The following is an 18751-nucleotide window of genomic DNA, read 5'->3' as shown; positions in this document are numbered from 1 at the left end:
GTTACTGATGTGTAACTCACATTCATTACAACAAGACCGTTGAGTTTTGACTGTCTGAGCCTATTCTTTTAATTCTACAGATGAAGACTTGCGCGGAAAAAGGTGCCAGGCATTGATTTGCTAGTATTTCGGTTCGTAAGAAGGTAACTAGCTGCTCAAGGTGCCACCAGGCACTACAAGGGTATGAATATTTCTTTTAACGAACGAACAACGAATATCAAACTTGCATCATTGATTGATGGATCTATGGATTAGAAAGGTTGTGACATATCTGAGCACACACACTGACCACGTGGGTACTTCCCAACCAGACACGCCCCTTTCTACTGCAAAGCAAACATATACGTATGTCAACGCTGCTGAAGATAATGCATTCTAGTACTGAATAGTACTGAACAACATTTATCAAGTAGCTCAAGTGGAGAAAGGAGTTACTTGAGATGTCAAGCTACGCGTTTGTAGCCATATTGTTGGGCTTTCTGTCTGCTGGGCTGTCGCAGAGTTCAGGTAAGGAACTTTTCTACATGTCTGTTTACCAGTATTTTCGCTAAACGCTCGCTCTCATTTATATGTACACATTTTGTAACTTCCGTTACTGTTTAAAGTAAAACGTTCCTGACATTAGGATATGTCAGATGTAAGGTGTCAAACTGTCGTTTTTATGACGACTTAAAACTTTTCCGGCTTTTAAAAACGACAGTTATTTATTTATCTATATCTTAATGTCAGAAACGTCTTACTTAAAACGGTACCGGAAGTTACGAAATGTGTACATTTAAATGAGAACGAGTGTAAAAGAACATTTCTTTCTACCTAACGCTAGTTTACCTGAATCCGATACATTTTTCGGTAAGAGTTAATTGACACCAACCTGGCAGAAGAATGAACCATCATTTCTTTTTGTTACATATTGATATTATTGATTACCTTTGTCACTGATGCTATACATGTGATGTATTTCTCACGTAACCGTTTTCCGTGACGAGAATACTCCTCAAAATGATATATCCGCTTTACATTTATATAACGGCTGTTTTCCTTCCTTGGGTTGAAGAGAGCGCTTAAGATATAAACTTGTCTAAGCCCAAAAAATCAGGAAAAAAAATCTCAAATAAGATCTTCTTTGACTGAAGACCAGACATTTTAGGATATTATTCATTACATTATTCTATTTTCTAAATCTGATAAGTAGTCCTTGACCAAGTACAAAGAAAGCTCAATCAACTAGCAAATGATTTTGTACCAAATGGAGGCCAGATAGGCGCTCTACAAAGTTTATCAAAATATTGGGGGAGGGGGTTCCCGATGGGAATAAAACCAGCTGCAGTTCCACTCGATTACGTTTCAACTCATGTACATACGTAATCATTGTGTAAGCTCCGCTTGGCGTGTTTGAACACTAATCTACTTATGGGATGTGTCCAGATAATGGAGTTTTTACCTTTTCATTTACGTTTACATTCACGTTTACGTTGTGCCTTGTTCGCTCGTACGAACGTTGGCTTTAAAAGTCCTTCACCCTAGTCTACAAAAGCAACATAATTGTGGCAAATTGAAGGTCGGAATGTTGTTATAGACTCAAAAATAGGCATAGTGTTGGAAACCAGATTTTCATTTTGCCCTCCTCGACAGAAATTTTAAAAAAAGTACTGGCACATATTTTCTATTTCCAAACTTTTATAATGAGAGTTGGATATCGCCACTAATTCTAACGTGGGTATACATACAAAATATACATGTGGGTGTATATATCTTAGGGTAGAGATTGCCGCATCTGGTAGAATCACCGTCTGTCCGTCTAAAGAGATCCCGATTGGAATCTGTAAATCTAATGATATTCCCCTTAAAAGACAGTCCATTTTTACCTTCGATTCATTCCACTTTACATCAATGAATTTACTTGAAATTTCAGATTTAGGAAACCACACTAATGATCGCGATATCTACCGGCAGAATTGGCGATTCTGACAGACCGCAATCTTTACGTTCACACACTCACACGCACACGAACACGCGCACACGCACACGCACACGCACACACACACGCACACGCACACACATGCACTCTCTCTCACACACACGAACATACTTTCTCTTTCTCTCTCTCTCTCTCTCTCTCTCTCTCTCTCTCTCTCTCTCTCTCTCTCTCTCTCTCTCATGTCAGCAAATAAAAGACCACCAACTGCGTCATTGCCCTGCAAACATTGACTTTGTACGGAAGGCACAGATGATTCTCAAACACCTTACATACATTTGTACACAACACAAATGGACGACTCCTGTATCCCTAGGATGCCCGGATGCTGACCCCACCTTGACCCCATGGAACCCTGGGCACCACCCAAACGCGCAGGTGGTCGTGGGAAGAGGAAAGAACTACCTGCTACAGTCATCAGCCACCTTTTACTCACTGGAAGTCAAAGATGGGGGTAAGTCATAATGTCTGTCACACTCGAGCTCTGCTAAGATTGAACAAGGAGGTTTTATATAAAACCTCCCTTTATATAAAACCTCCTTGGATTGAATATAGACCTGATGCGTACTACAGTTTATGCCAGGGTCACATTTCCAAACCGTCCCCCGGCCAAGTAGTTTGCGGGAACGAAAAGTATGATGTAAGAGACATAAAACACACATAGTCGTAAAAAGATGAATCATGACCATACATCTGTAATGTGTGTATTCTTCTTGATATACATTTTTGTTTTTCGCAAACGGCCCGACCTGGTCGGCAATGTGACCGTGGCATTAGGAAAGATACATTTACCATAAAAGTTAACTTACTACCACTACATATAATAACGCGTAACTACACTCGCAAAACGTGTTATGGATGGCATATCAGATACTGTCACGGCCATTTGTATTTATTGATAATGAAAACAATTTATTAGACTGGGTCGGCCGTTACCAGTGAGAGCTGTCTTTTGCAAATAGTTTTACAGCCTAAGAGCTGCATAAGTACAGACAAACATACAGGTTGTACGTTACACATAACCTACAATAAATGAATTCTATCCGTATGCGCAGGAAGGGTTGTCTTTGCTGACTTGGGTCCGACAAGTGACGCAGAAATAGTCCTGAGGTCCCGTGAGGTTGTCGTGGGAAGCGATGGCGAGTTCCACATCGGCAGTGAGCCGTGCCCGTACCAGGGGAGGGCGACGGTGTCCCTGTACGGCCGCAAGGACGACCAGAAGAACAGCAAACAGTTCCTGGTGACGTCAGGAGGGACTTTGGAGATCCACGGGCAACACAAGCTGGCGTGGACACAGCTCACACAGACAGTTCCGGCAGGGGGCCTTCCTAAGGTGGGTCTTCATGAATCGAATCGTCATTATGCATATTGGACGTCACCTTGTTATACCTCCTTGAATTGTCATGGATTTCATATTCTTAGTAACGTGTGTGTGTGTCTGTTGGTCAACAAGATGACTCAAGAAGGGCTGGATGGATTGGTCTCATATTTGGTGTGTTGGTAGGGTGTGACAATAACTACAAATGAATAGATTTGGGCCCTCTAGCGGCTTTCTTGGTACTGCAGCGAAACTTCCGGTTTCGTTATCTCGTGTTCTGGACCTACTATTGGCTCGATTTTTGCGGTAGATTTTATCTTTATTATTTAGATAGGTCTCATTTTTGTCTATTCTCTATTTGTTTAAAAGGGAATCTAGAGTCGACAAAAAATCCTAGAAAATGACAACTTTTCAGCTTTATTTCGCATGGTCTTTAAAGAAAAGGATTTCGTTCTCAAGATGAGACGTGTTGATACGTGTTTGCTTTGTTTTTCAACAGGGTGCCTTTGCTTGGGACTCGGCTATCAGTGCAAGGGGCCGGGGAATGCACGTGAACGTCATCGATGAAATAACGGGGGCCGTGGTGGACTGGCAAAGTTTCGACACTCACGGCAGCGCCGGAAACAGCCGAAGTTTGGCGAGTTTCATCGAGCAAATCCCGACGGGGAAAATCGTAACGCTGCAAACACAAGACGAGGCATCGTCAAGACTGGAGGAAACGGCCCGAGAGAAGATCAGAGCGTTAGGAAGCGTCGAGGTGGACTCTTTAGCCCACAGGTACGAAATGTCTAGAAATCTACATCATGAAAGCTCATCGGAGTTGTTAAAATACATTATGAAGAGATTAACTGTTCTTCAAATCAAAAACTGGACTCACGAGAATTTTCGACCGACTCGCTCAGTCTTCTTAAGCTATCTGACCTAATCGCTTTGAACACGTGACTTTTTACACGTGTGACGTCAGCAATGTTGTCGGAAATCGATATCGACCCCGTCCCGGTTGAGACTAGTAGAAGAAGACATCGACAACAGGGTGCACCAACCATCCATTAACCGACAACCTCTGACCCATTGCTGACGTCACACATGCTGGAAGTCACGTGCCCACAGCGATTGGGTCGGATAGCTAAAGCAGACTGAGCGAGTCAGTCGAAAATTCTAGTGAGTCCAATTTTTGAGTTTAGATCTCTGTCTACCAAACTGTTGTTGAAAATAAGCTAAGATAGAACAGCAAGAAGATTTAGGCTAGTCATAGTCAAGAGGAATTTTCGAAAGCCAAATAATGTTTCAATGAATAAACTATGGCACGTTTCAGGCAGCCCTGGGCCTTTGTCGGTGTGAAGGGAGATCCCGCCCGTGCAGTTGAGCAGAGAATCCCTTATGTTGGTGAGTATTGCTCTAGGATAGAGCCTCATTAGGGGTGGATAAAATGGTCCACTTTTAGGCGACGTTCTCAGGGAACGAACCTAATAGTATTGTATTGTGTGCTGTGCAGTCTGCAAAAATTCCAGGAACTACATAGTCATTTTCTTTTCTGTCAAGACATGCGTAGTACGGTTTTTGTTTTGATACAGTCCTAGTTCTACTTTTCCTTCAGCAATGTTAGGAGCAGGAGTCACCGTACATTCGTCTTGTATGTGATTATATTTGCTGTGTTTCCCATTCAAGACACGCAGACCACCGGCATTGCTTCCGTCACAGCTACTTTCGATGCCTTCTTCGGCTCCTATGACATCACTGTCACAAGTCAATGGCTGAGAGGTAAGACGAAACGGTCTTCATTGTTCAACTATAGTCGAATCATTTATGATAACTATACAGCCTTGCACAATAATAGACTTTTCATTTGTAGCCCCCTTCTCATATAGTACAGTAATATGATATCGTATCAAATTGATTTTTTGTTCCCTTATAATTCTACAGGGAGTAATCGGTGCACGTTTTCGGTGAAGGGTGCAGGTGACGATTACGTCATCAACCTGAAGGACGACGTCACTTCCTGGCAGCCCGGGGACCACATCGTGCTGGCCAGCACGGACTACAACATGGAGCAGGCGGAGGAGTTCCAGCTGCTGCCGTGTCCGGAGTGCTCGGACCACCAGGTCAAAATCAGCGGTAAGAGACATACATTTGAAATGTTAACATTTCTTTAACCCCATTGATTGATAGGTTGAACGTTATGTTTCCATAGAATCTTTGCATGTGCCCCTCTGCATTGCTAGTCCAGTAGGGGCATCCTCATTTGAAAGGTTTAAAAAACGCTTGGAGCTAGATTTGCAAAAGTTAGGTGTGACAGGTCGTTCAGTGCCTGTGAAGCTGGTGTGTCACGACGACAGACGGTTATACCGGCTATACAAATACATATACGGCTCCTGACGCCTTAAACGTCCCTTGTATAGGACGCTAAATGGAGGTCCCATTTTCTAGGAGAGCAACATCTCGAGGACGTTCAAGAACCCACCACACTTATCGAAAAGAGTAGGGACTCATTCCTGTGTGAGTGGATCAAATAAATCAGTCCGGATATGCAGCTTGTACTCTTCAGTGTGAACCTGATGCGTTACGCTACGGGGCAGTTAACCGGGTATTCAATACAAAGAAACAAACAAACAAACAAGCAAATTCTTAAACAAGTTCTAACTGTAATTTCCAAGTTCCAACACAAGAAATTGGACTAACCCAAAACAAACAAATCATCTACTCGACTCCATAGGAGAAGTTGAGTACAACCACTTTGGTGAGATCTCGGATGACGTCGACTTGCGGGGAGAGGTCGGCCTGCTGACCAGGAACATCAGATTCCAGGGGGAGGTAGAGGACAGCTGCTACGGCGACAACTTCTGTCAGTTCTTCGATTATGACACTTACGGGGGACATGTGAAGGTAGTTCCATAAAAAAACTATTGCACACAAACAAGTGATTTATTCAACCGACGTTCGGTTGCCATTGCAAACATCGCATTATATCTTTGTATATATATAAATACTTCATTGCTGGGACCGCATCTGCAAGCAGCGACACCTATAGCTGCAGTGCAAAGTGAACCAGCAGATAGACATCTAGCCCTGAGGAAGGTGACAGACGGTTACCGAAACGTCGTTTGAATAAATCACATGGTTGTGTACAACTTGGAGTCTTTTTATTCAGTGACTTAGAAATATGATAAAACTATTCACAAATGTGAAGGTAGTTTAGAGTATGAAAGCATACATCTATATGTAACCTCTTCTTTCTGTATATTGGTGGTTACGTAATAATTAAAACTCCCCTTTGATCTGGTGTGCCAGGTTGACAGCGATTCCTTGACAAAGACGAAGTACAGTCGAAAATTGTGGTGGAAATTACATTTAAAACATGTTTCAGATTCTGAGAGGTTTCAAAGATGTCCACTTGTCTGGGATCGAGTTCACCCGCATGGGTCAGCAGCTGCAGGGCACCTACCCTGTCCACTTCCACATGGCCGGAGATGTGGACGAGGTCGGAGGCTACAGCCGCCCCACGTACGTCCGAGAGCTGTCCATTCACCACTGCTTCTCCCGCTGTGTGACCATCCATGGGACTCACGGACTGCTGGTCAGTCTTTGTGATATCTGTATCTGTATAGCCGGTATAACCATCATTCGGCGTAACACACCAGCTTCTGTATCTGTATCTGTATAGCCGGTATAACCGCCCTATATGTTGGTGTAACACACCAGTTTCACTGGCACGTGAACGCGGCGTACATTGTACACTTGCTGCAAGCGTTGTTTAGAGCTATCATCTATTGAGGACGCTCCTACATTGGTTGGTGGCAGCGAGCTCCGCTCTATGGTATCTCTTGGGTGGGGAAGACGAATTTTGACGAAGTGAAAAATTTGGTTCATTAATTGTTCAAATAAGGTTTAAATTGATATTACATTTGTCCATTAATTACTTCCTGTCACTGAACGGTAAACGTGGCTAACATATGGAAACTACATAGCTGCGAAAACAAACAGATCGTTGTCAGGACTGCTGTCATTTATTTTCTGTCATTTTTATACAGGGTTGCCCATCTTAGTGATTAACACTACTGTTCTTGCTGTTCTATGGCACCAGTTGACCCTTGTTTGACCCGCTGCCTTTAGCTACTTGAAAAAGCATCATGCTTCACTTCAATTGAGGATGACTGCTTTACCTTATACATTTGCAGGTCCAAGACACCGTTGGGTACGACACACTCGGCCACTGTTTTTTCCTCGAGGACGGCGTCGAGCAGCGTAACGTACTGGACCACAACTTGGGCCTGGTGACGCGGGCTGGCACGCTGCTGCCCACCGACAGGGACGACAACATGTGCCGGTCCATGAGGGACGCGGTGTACGGAAACTACGTTCCGTCGACGAGTGACTGTCGGTGAGTTTTGCCACTCTCCAAGCAGAGGTTGTTGGGGAAAATTGTGACCTTCTTATCACGACAATAACTTTATTGCACAATAATTGTACAAGGTACAAAGTATGGCACATCTACAGGTACATAACTACAGTTCCATAAGGCCAATCTACCTAATACAAAAGTCTGCATCATATATTCCCCCATGCATTTTCTGTCAGCACTCCCAAAAAACTTGCTGGGGAGTGTTGACAGGAAACGGGGCATATATCATAAGAAGGCTGAATTTCCCCCAACAACCTCTGCTTGGAGGGTAAGTTTTTCAACTTTGTCTGAGTTCGTCACAGAGAGCTGATCAGATTGCCGTTACGTGCCGTTAACAAACTTTTGCTCCATCGACACTAATTTGATGAAACCGTGGATTGGTTTGGACTGTCATGAATTCATTTTATATCTCTTTTTTGTATCGTACATTAATGATATCTTTCTACTGTTGCGCACTCAGAGCTGTATCAACGTTCTGGATTGCTCATCCGAACAACATCCTCACCAACAACGCGGCTGCCGGATCTTTGGTATGTAGTCTTCTCTCTTGAAACGTTATCATTAGAACCTAATCATTATCTTAGTACTACTTCAAACCACAGACTTTCCCTATATCACGATAATAATGATAATGAAGACCTTTATTGTATACATATGCCCACTAGGTTAAATACAGGTCACAACAACAAAAAATACTATACAAATACATCTATACATTGTCATATTACTGCAAGATTTATAAACAACATGGATTTGACTTCTCCTCGCTTCTTCGCAATGGTAAATATATGTTAGAGCAAATATGTTTCATAATCAATGGTTTATCTAAACAAAAAATAGTGACTATATCTGCCTGCTTCTGCAGCATACAGGAATCTGGTACATCTTCCACCGTGAGCCGACCGGCGCTTCGGCGGGCGATCTCCCTCGGAACCAGGCATTGCGCACTCCTCTTGGGCGGTTCTACAACAACAGGGTGCACTCCAACGGAATAGTGGGTATAAGAGAACTGGCTATTTATCCCATTTTTTATTCCAAAAAAGTATTTGAATCGAAAACCGTGATAAAAAGAGTACTGTGAGTATCTATCTAGTAAATTATTGAGATAGAGGGTAGCTACCTCATTCATTCACAAGAAGGATCCTGAATCTGATTCAGATTTTTTATCAAGATACTTGTACCCAAATGACTTATCACCAGTTTTTCTAGTTATCATGGTTTTTTAAATTAAATTTCTTATCACTAGAAGGATCCTGAATCTGATTCAGATTTTTATAAAGATACTTGTTCCAAAATGACTTATCACCATTTTTTCTAGTTATCATGTCTTTTTTGATTGAATTTCTTACCAGAACTAAATAAATGTGATACATAATCAAGCCTGGTATAAGCAATGCTTTAACAGATCCTCGAACCTCAATAACAATTCATTAAAACACATGCAATCACTTCTTTCATTCCCTAGGTGTGTAGTGAAGATTCTGTTACAGTCAAAGACTTCTCTAAGACTCTGATTTTAACTTGATATCATGTGTACTTGCACTTTGATCTATTCTACCCAGGACGGGTTTATGATAGACCAAGGAGTGAAGACCACTCAACCATCTGCAAATTCACCAGAGGAGTTTCTATCCAGAACCGGTGGACGGTATTTCTCTTCCCTTCTTCCATAAACATAAACGTGTAATCTAAGTCAGTAAATAACATTGTAGGAAACTGTTTGTCAAAGAACATACTAGATAACCAATTGATTCATTCATTAATCAGATTAAACAGATTAGATAATCTGTCCCAAGACTACAAACATTCATCATGTATAGCAACTGCGTTATAAGGTAGCTTTTGCGTCCACTTTATAGACACCGCAACACACAAAAGTAAACTTTATCACACAAAAAGTGTACAAGTTATAAAGTGTGGAATCTTCTGCTGCATTCTATGAGGTTAATTTATCTTACAAGAGATTATGTAGTATGGGATTAGAACGTGCTTTTCAATTAGTGGTGGAATATCTAACGTATACGCAGTGATTTAACGTTTACGTAGTGTCATACGTGAGACACGTGTGAGCCTGCAAAGCCTGCAACTGCTTTCCCATTGATCTTCGGAAACGAAGAAGCAGCCATCATTATCATCATCAGTGTCTTACGTAGTTCCATTCATACACAGACAATAAATACTGATGGAAAAGATAGACGGTTTTGGATTTAATCTCGACTTCTAATTGTTGCAGGGGCAAACGCATATTCATTACCTTTATCAACACGTTTATGTTTTCGGGTGCGTGTGTTTGTGAACTGCAGCGGGTATTTTTGTTGTAAACTTTAAAAGGAGATAACTCATGCAGGGATTGGTGGATTTTTACCGGCTGAAATCCTATCCCCTGTAGGTACAAGCCTCATCAGAACGCTGACCTGCTGCAGCCCCGCGTGCCGGCCATGATCGAGGGTCTCATCGCCTTCAAGAACACGGAGCAGGGGGCCTGGGTCCGCGGAGGGGACATCTGGTTCAACAAATGCGCGTACGTACATCAGGGCAGGCATCACAGTTGGACCCTTCCATTGGAACCTAGCATTAGCAACACTGCAAGACCTCGTAAAAGTACTTACCCAAATCAATCTCAAACCGTCTTCTCCACCAGAAAGTCACAAGGGTCTACTTTATAACCATGCAAATGAGGGGGGGGGGGGGCTAAACTAGCTCAAGAAGAGCTGACTGAAGTGAACATACTCTACTTTTGAACCCAGTTTTCTCCTGTATTCATCCGCTCAGGACAGGTAGGACCCAACAATTCATATCTGCCCTTACACCAATTAAACTGCTGAACTGAACACATTTTGACCAAAATGGGAAAGCTTAGACCCTACCTGTTCCTTGTAACGCCCCCCCCCCCCAAAAAAAAAATCTCCAGATTTGGTAAAAAAAGAGGAAGAATTTGAATTTTGATATAATCGTACTACCACTTTGAGCCCTCCACTGTGCGACGCAACTCTGACGTCTGCCTACCATAACTAGTTAGAAAGAAGGATTTTGAAGTATCTTTAAAACAAAACAAAAGTACCACAAAACATCCGGCATGTCTTCAATACTGACCACTAGTGACCAGTTATGATTAAAGAGTGTCTCGTTTTTTTGTAACTTCGAGCTGTATACAATTCCAAGTTAGATCTTATTTCAGTAATCTGTGTGAGCTAAGTGACTCTGATACATGCATCTTATGCATTGTTTTCCAGGTTCGTTGATAATGGAAAAGGGCTGACAATGTCCAGGTAACACATCAGTGTTTGTTTCTACAAGCGTGTGATAATCAGTGTTACTAAGTTTTTTTATCTGCAAAATATGATTCTTTTGTGATTCGACTGCACAACTTAGCGTTTTTCAATGGCAAAATTAGTGTACCCCTTACATGTTGAACTCATATCTAAATGTTGCATAGTATGTTATGTCTAAACGAGAGGATTGACGATAACGATAAATATGTGTGGTTTCTGGATGCAGTGAAGGCACGTTTCCTAACGATGAAGGGTCGAGCCAGAAGATCTGGAACAGCATCTTCATCGGGGAGAGTGAGAACGTGGGCACGGCCAGCGGGTCCAGTGTGTGGGGCATGGGAGGGGTCAAGCCGGTAGAGAGGAGCCTACCTAGGGCCACGTGAGTTACGGTCTCAAAAATCTATCAAATCTCAATGGCTCTCTCCTAACTCTGTACGATTACACATATGCTGTCATTCAGAATAAGGAATACTTCGCTGATGTTGAGTATGTTTGCAAGCTTCGCTGAATGTAAATTAATGCAAATGTAGATTTACTGTTCGAAATTCAAAACTAACCGGTACTTGAACCCTAGTCAAAGTCAAAACTAACGGCATTTCAAATCTATCGATTTTAACCTTTGTTTGCCCTGCTATTCGATTATATCCTCCTTATATATATAATAAAGGTTTTTTGATTACGGTAAATTAATATACCTCCAATATTTTTGATCATCACCAGACCAAAAATATTGGGTTTCATTCTTTGACAACACTGCGATTTCCAATGAATTTATGCTGTATCTTGTATGCTAATCTAACGCCTGGCCATAACAAACAATTTGTGATTGAAGATTTTACTTTACGATGTATGATTGTAGAAGTATACCCATCCGAGGGCTAGAAGTATACGAAGGTCCCACCTTAGCTGAGAGATGTACCTTCAAAAAATATGTATCTTATTCGAACGCATGGCTATAACGATCTGTTAGTGATTGAGGATTTTATTTGTGGAATTATAGAAATTTCCCCATGCGAGGACTAGAAGTATACGACGGCCCCACCTTAGCTGAAAGCTGTACCTTTAAGAAGTACGCCGCCGCCCCGGAGTACAACCGATGGAGCAGCGCCATCGGGTTCTTCTTGAACAACAACTGGCAAACAGCGCCAAAGAACAACCTCACGGGGATAAAGTTTGAAGATGTAAGACAATGTTCCTATTGGCACTCGCGTTAAGTAAGTACATTACAGGGGCAGCTTTGTTGTGAGAAACATAGAATTTATTTATTTATTCAGTTACATATTTGAAAACTGAACAAACTGACAACATGACAATGATATGTTATAAACAGGTTCAGCAATAGGGTGGGATGTCCCTATAGCTCAACTGGTAGCAGCCTCACAGTCGAGTTCCGATTAGTTGCAAACTGGGTGACAGGCTCAATCCTGGGTCAAGACATCCTGGGGCTTCACCCGTCTTTCGGAAGGGACGTAAAACGGGGGCACCGTGTTCGAGCACGTTAAAGGCTAGCAACCCTTCCCTGTAAAAATATGCCCTGCTACAAAACAGCAAGGAAACCTGCTGCCTTGTGTGCCCCTGTGGCATTACAAGGGTCTTAACGAACGCACGAATGAACGAACGAACGAACGAACGAACGAACGAACGAATGAACGAACGAACGAACGAACGAAGGAACCAACGAACAACATTAGGGTACTCAATCTCGTACATTCACTTCGTAAACGCAAATTTTGCATTCTTAACAATTTCCAGGTTCGGAGCCGCGTGTTTTTTGGCGGTAAAAACCTGCCCTATTTTCAAGGGTACAACAAAGATGGGGACAAGACCCAGATTTTCCACGATGTGGACGGCAGTACCACCGGCTATCCTGACACCTACGTAGTCGGGCAGGACAACTTTGTGCTCCGGACACCAGGCTGTATAGAGAAGCCAGAGTGGCGGGCAGACATCTGCAGCGGCAAGTATGCACAGGTACGCATGCAGAATGCTTTTAAAATGTACGTTGTGGCTGTAGATGTACTAAAATCAACTTCCGGATCAGACATTGTCAAGAATTGAACTCACACAAATTGTCGGCTATGTAAGTCGTCTAGTTGGGACGTTTTTATTCTGTGAATCTGTAGCATATACTGGACGGAAACTCTTGCAGCTTAGGTGTTTCGCTCCGTTTCTGGAAAAAGGCCGAAACTGCACAGCGTAACATTGGTATGAGCCTATTTTCTATAGTTTTGTTTCTAAGATTTAAACGTAATACAGTGGCTTATATAACCTACATTAACATTAATCCACCGTGTTACATAAATCCGCCACTTTGAAAAACCTTGGCATCTTTAGTGCAGCACCCCAGGTATGCACAGTTTAGATATATAGGAGTGCATAATATACTGGGGGACGTTGGGTTGAAGATCTGTTTGGACGTATATTTTCAGGGTGGCGGAATATGTACCCTTGTGCATAGTAGATGTTGTACACCAATATCTGATGAACTTTCATTCGAGTTTGATCTGGTTAAGTAATATGAAAGGTACATCACCTACAAGCTTCTTCATATCATCAAGGCGCCTTTTTCTTCTTTTTTTAACATATCCGTGTCCGCCACGGTACTTTATTCTTAACTGTTATGCAGCAACAATATTTCGTTAAATCCATGTTTGTGATGACTTTTTAAAATCCTTTTCTATCTTTACCTTACACAGTTATTCATCCACGTGGATCAGCCTGGAAACCTGTTAATGTCGCTTGTCCGTGACGAGTACCCAGATCATCCGCTTGTCCTGAAAGGTACGAACTCTCCGAGCGCCAACGGGGTGCAGAAGTACCAGCCTGCAGTGATGCTGGAGAAGACCTACACCGTCCACTGGGACGGACGGGCGCCGGATCAGATCACCATCTACCCCATAAACTTCAACAGGTAATGCTAGGGTCACATTTCCTAACCGGGGCCCGGCCGGGCTGTTTGCGGAAAAGGAAAATCAAAATGAATATCAATAAATTTGCACTAGCTTTGCCCTTAGAAAATTTTGGGTAAGTTTTATGTTTTTGTTGTCTTTTATATCATACTTTACCTTCTGAAAGACTGCCCGGCCGGGCCCCGGTTTGGAAATGTGACCCTAGCATAACACGGGTTCGTTGCCGCCGAGTACTGCAGGATCATCCTCATTGGATAGCTTTAATTAACGCCTGCAGCTACGAGGGGCAGTCAAAAAGTGATGCAATTGGTTTTATAACAAGCTCATTTCATTACATGAGTTGAAATTTGGCACAAAGGTAAAGGCACATATCCTCTTTAGTTATATATATTTCTATGAGTAACCGAGTTGATGTCAAGATGACCACACCCTTGGAAGTCCGACAGAGGCAAAGAGCGGTACAAGGAAGGTCCAATTAACGTCCAATGAAGAATTTCCCGACCCGCTTTTAGCTATGAATGAATTAATATTTTATTTTCGTGTCCTGCGACTATAAAGTCGGCCAGCCCAAATTGAATACATAAACTTGACATAGGATAGTGTACAGTGGTAGAGGTACAGTGATAAATCATGATACTAATTATAAATAAATCATAATGATAACAATAATGAATAACACAAAATAATATGAATATATTACAGTGACAACACAAAAGGGACAGACCTAGTACATTGATTCAAATCAATTTAGGCTATTGTGTAAAAGAGACTGAAACTGCACACGTATCCCTACCTCAGCGGAGACTCGGTTCGGCTGGGACTCTGCTACCCGCCAGGGACCACCTTCCGAGTGAAGTACCAGCGGCAGAGGCGTGTGCCGAGCGGTATCATCCATGATGAACAGATCAACTCTGTGTCGGGCTTGAACGCTGTCGAGGGCGGCAACGGCAAGATGTTCTACTTTGAGGAAAGCACAGGGTAAGGCTAAGTCTACATTGTTTAAATATAACGATTGATAGTTTATTTGCCCGAGGGCTGATTGCAATATGAAACGATGATAGAAAAAGGATACAGACAGTGCAAGTTAACAATGGTGACACGTAGAACAAGTGACTGGTATAAAAACTGCTATGGAATACAATAGTAAGCTTTTTAGTATCCTTTTCAATAGTAGCATGAAAAACGGGATAATAGAAATAGTGGGTGTGATGGTTTACTGTCCAAGTAGTTTAATAGCACGCTTTTCCAAGACAATAATTTTCTAAACTGAAAATAAAAGATGAATAGCCAACTCTTGACTGCTTGTTAATCGATGCTGTTCAGAACATTCAGATTTTTTTCTGTGCCTACAGCCTATTCTTCCTGAAAGTTCGAGCTAACTACGATCGGGAAGGCCACACCTACTGCTCGCACATGGGCTGTGAGAGGATCGTCATCTCGGCCACCATGACAAGTGACGCGGTCAGCGACTGTACGGCAGCGGCCTATCCCAAGTACAGTCTGACGCCGACAGAGACTGTCCCCATGCCCAGCTTCCTGAGCTTGGTCAACGACTGTTCTGGCTGCGGTGCTCCGGTGAGTTTAAACATAACTACACTATTTCAGAAGAGATGTCCCCTGGAGCTAAACTGATAGCAGCATCACAGTTGCCCTCCTGGTTCTCGTGATCAGTTGGTGACTAGGAGACCCGGTTCCATCCTGGGTTGGAGACGTCTCTGTTGGGGCTGCGCTCGTTTTTCGGAAGGGGCGTATAATAGGGTCCCGTGTTAGAGGAGATACCTCGATAAGGTTAAAGGGGAGGACCTAGCAACCCATCCATGTAAAATATACCCTGCTACAGAAACATAAACCGTTCTGTCCTATGTGCCACTAGGAACTACAAGTGTCTGAACGAACGAACATCATACATTTTCAGAAACATTAGGATTTCCAGAACCTCTAGGCTCTCATAACTGATCCCAGTTTAACCAACAAGCAAAGTCATTAATTCATCGACTTTAGCAGAACCTACGGTCCTCCTCAGAACCACTGACCATTCATTGTGAACACGTGGCCATACGAACAGCCACGTGACTCCAGGAGTGGGTCAAAGGTGACGGAAAGCCTATACCGCGGCCCGTCTCTGTACCAGACTTTTTGTTTCAAAGATACAAAAAATGTATTGGGGATATCTTCTTTTGGATGTCGCAGTGCAAAAATTAACCGTAGCTATAGAAATCTGTACGGACACAGAGTAACTGCCGTATTTCTTTGCAGGAGCCAATTGTCAGTGATGACAACATGAAATTTCTGGAAGTATCCATTCAGTCTGCGGGGTGGCAGGAACTGCAGCAGGGCCATAGAGCCTATATCGAGGTACGTATACAATTGCACTTCCTTTACGGGCTTATCGTGTGATGTATCATTCACAGACTGAGGTGGTAGTTACTTCAGGTTTGAATATCGATATCACAGAGTGTCTCGTTAATTTCATATGAGAAAGGCCAAAGTGATGTAAAACAAGAGAAGACAAACGCTACGCACAGTATTTACAGCTATATTGTGACGGGAAAATTCCCCAAGCTCTTTCGACAAGTACAACGAACAGTGGACAGTGGCCCTTTCCAGTAGCGTGCATGTCGGGGGATCGACAATAGTCGGGATTCGAACTCCAGACCTTTTCATCCAGAGGTAGGGTCGCTATCCACTGGACTATTAACGCTACATGTGAAAAACTTCTTTACGGCGTTGTACATGCGATATACCCTTTACACTTGTGCAAAACTTGCCCCTCAATTGTAATAAAACTGCAAGTGGTTCAGTTTAATTGGTCCGGACCGTTTAGCCTTGTGGTATCAAGTACGTTAGGTTTGTGAGCTGGCGGTCCGGGTTCGATTCCCTGGAGCCGGGAGACTGTACTACTCGCCTCGTGCGTTTCAGTGGTTCCAACACCGGGAATCGAAGCCGGGCCCTGGCGGCGAGAGCGTCAAATCCTCACCAGTCAATAATTAGTTAGTAGCGCTTGAACCACACTGTTATAAAACTACGAAAAGGCCTGCAAGAAACAGCTATTACCAAATTTGCCACATACGTCTTTCCCTTCAGATTGACGGTGCCCGGTTTGGTGACAACTACCGAGGGTACCGCGTCATCAGCGTCGATGGACTGACTGGTACCGTGACGCGCGAAGTGACGTTCGACACCCACGGCCAAACTGAAGCTGACGCGGCAATGGCAAACTTCATACGGAACGATATTGCCCCAAAGTAAGTACCACGCACGCACTATCGCTCGCCATGTGCAAATTAGATTGAAATCAACCCATTTGCAGCCGTCTCTTTTGTACAGCTCACAATGTGCGCATACTGGTGTGATATCTAAATAGTGTGTTAAAACGGGATGTTCACATCGACTTCAGCGCTTCAACGACCACGCAAAACAGTGACACATGAAGTTATGTTATTCGAGGTTGGAATACTTAATATGTATGTATTGGCAAGACTTGCTATAGCCGATCATTTCATAATCATTGTTATTTTTCTCAGTTCCATCGTTCTTGTGGCCACAAGAGACGAACCCAATCGGTATGCCGATGAGTGCCTAGTTGCACTGAAGGAGATTGGAGCTCAGGCGCCTGTAGAGACCGGCCACAGAGGTATGCTACCGTCACATTTGCACCGGTACCCGCAGGGGGTGTAGTCCCGGCCGGGCCCCGAAGCCAGAAATTTGTCCGGATGGACTGCCGGGTACGGGGGGTACGCACGATTAGCTCACGACGTCTATTTGTTACCGGGTCCCGGGTTGATTTTAAGTTCGAGTTAAAGTCATCCTGGGTCCACTCCTTCACTAAGCCAATGAGACAAGATTCCAGGCTACATCGATGCCATAGCTAACGTTTTATCCTAACCCTCCCGTGTATCACGATGATATTCTGTCCTCTGTTTTAGGTAATTTCGCCATGGTTGGGTTTAAGGGCACCGTGTGGCCCAGCTGGATCCAGCTAGTCAACCTACCGTCCGGCCAGGGTCCGGCACAGATCTACACCAGGATCCCGCTCATGGCCTGAGCCATGCATGGCCACACGTAAGACGGGAGTCCGTCTCGTTCGTCAATAAAGAGTTGATGGGAGTGAACGCGTCTGGCAACTATTCATTTGTCTCGTCATTACGATTGTTTGATCGATCGGTTGGTGGTCTTCAAAATATGACAAAACTCAATGTAGATACATGTATTTATAATGAGAGCAAGGGACGTCCCTAGCCGAAGCTAAGTATATAGTCATTTACATCTGAGTCGAGTGAAGAAATTGGTGTTAACGTTAATAAGTGCCTTTCCCGTGGACCTGCTAGGGATTCGAACTCAGTATCTCCAAGTTTCAAGTCAACAACCCTAACTACAAGGCCACCTGTTGTAACCTTAGAGGTTTAGATAACCTTACACCGTACTACGTCGTCCCACGAGACTGGACCGACACAGTTGGAGGTGTTCACACAACCTTTCGACTAGCAACAGTCTATATTACGTAAGGGACGTCTGATGAGGATCAACAAGTCCCAAAAAGTACAATGTACCGTGTAAAAAGAAGACTGTTTCATTGTCTATTTGGAGAAATTGACATCTATATGACAATAGTGACATCTAGCAATCAATATAATTTCTGTAGCATTACGCCAATCAAATGTTACTGCAATAATATTTTGAATTACTAGGAGGCGCTTTTGAACTGTTTGGAATCTGTACAGTTGACATTCTATTTATGTATTCTTCAGACTTCTGTTCATTCATCTGTCAGCAGAGGCTTATATCTTATATCAAAATACTAAGATTTAGTACAGATCATTAGTGATCTTCTTTGTCTAAACTATGTTCATGCAAAACACAGCATATTAAAATTCTAAA

General features: G+C 43.1%; 1 protein-coding gene across 1 annotated transcript; it reads left to right on the top strand.

Moving 5' to 3' along the window:
• The first annotated feature begins 345 nt into the window (after nt 1–345).
• LOC136448155 (inactive cell surface hyaluronidase CEMIP2-like) lies at nt 346–17985 on the top strand. The gene is made up of 25 exons (XM_066447326.1): nt 346–507; nt 2292–2429; nt 3031–3308; nt 3793–4070; nt 4609–4679; nt 4962–5054; nt 5217–5408; nt 6007–6176; nt 6658–6867; nt 7469–7671; nt 8153–8222; nt 8558–8686; nt 9255–9340; nt 10082–10213; nt 10926–10961; nt 11191–11343; nt 11965–12145; nt 12717–12935; nt 13661–13875; nt 14672–14851; nt 15226–15448; nt 16130–16228; nt 16958–17118; nt 17398–17507; nt 17800–17985. The coding sequence occupies exons 1-25, from the start codon at nt 441–443 to the stop codon at nt 17916–17918; spliced, it is 3813 nt and encodes a 1270-aa protein (XP_066303423.1). The 5' UTR covers nt 346–440; the 3' UTR covers nt 17919–17985.
• The last annotated feature ends 766 nt before the right edge of the window (nt 17986–18751 follow it).

This window comes from Branchiostoma lanceolatum, chromosome 14 (genome assembly GCF_035083965.1).
Source record: "Branchiostoma lanceolatum isolate klBraLanc5 chromosome 14, klBraLanc5.hap2, whole genome shotgun sequence".
Taxonomy (NCBI): Eukaryota; Metazoa; Chordata; class Leptocardii; order Amphioxiformes; family Branchiostomatidae; genus Branchiostoma; species Branchiostoma lanceolatum.
The sequence above is the reverse complement of the archived record's forward strand: the minus strand, read 5'-3'. Positions and strand labels throughout refer to the sequence as shown.

Coding starts and splice junctions, on each gene's coding strand:
- LOC136448155 (XM_066447326.1), top strand. CDS start 441: ATGTCAAGCTACGCGTTTGTAGCCATATTGTTGGGCTTTCTGTCTGCT. Junction 14,852..15,225: donor TACTTTGAGGAAAGCACAGG/GTAAGGCTAAGT, acceptor CTGTGCCTACAG/CCTATTCTTCCTGAAAGTTC. Junction 17,119..17,397: donor CGGAACGATATTGCCCCAAA/GTAAGTACCACG, acceptor TATTTTTCTCAG/TTCCATCGTTCTTGTGGCCA.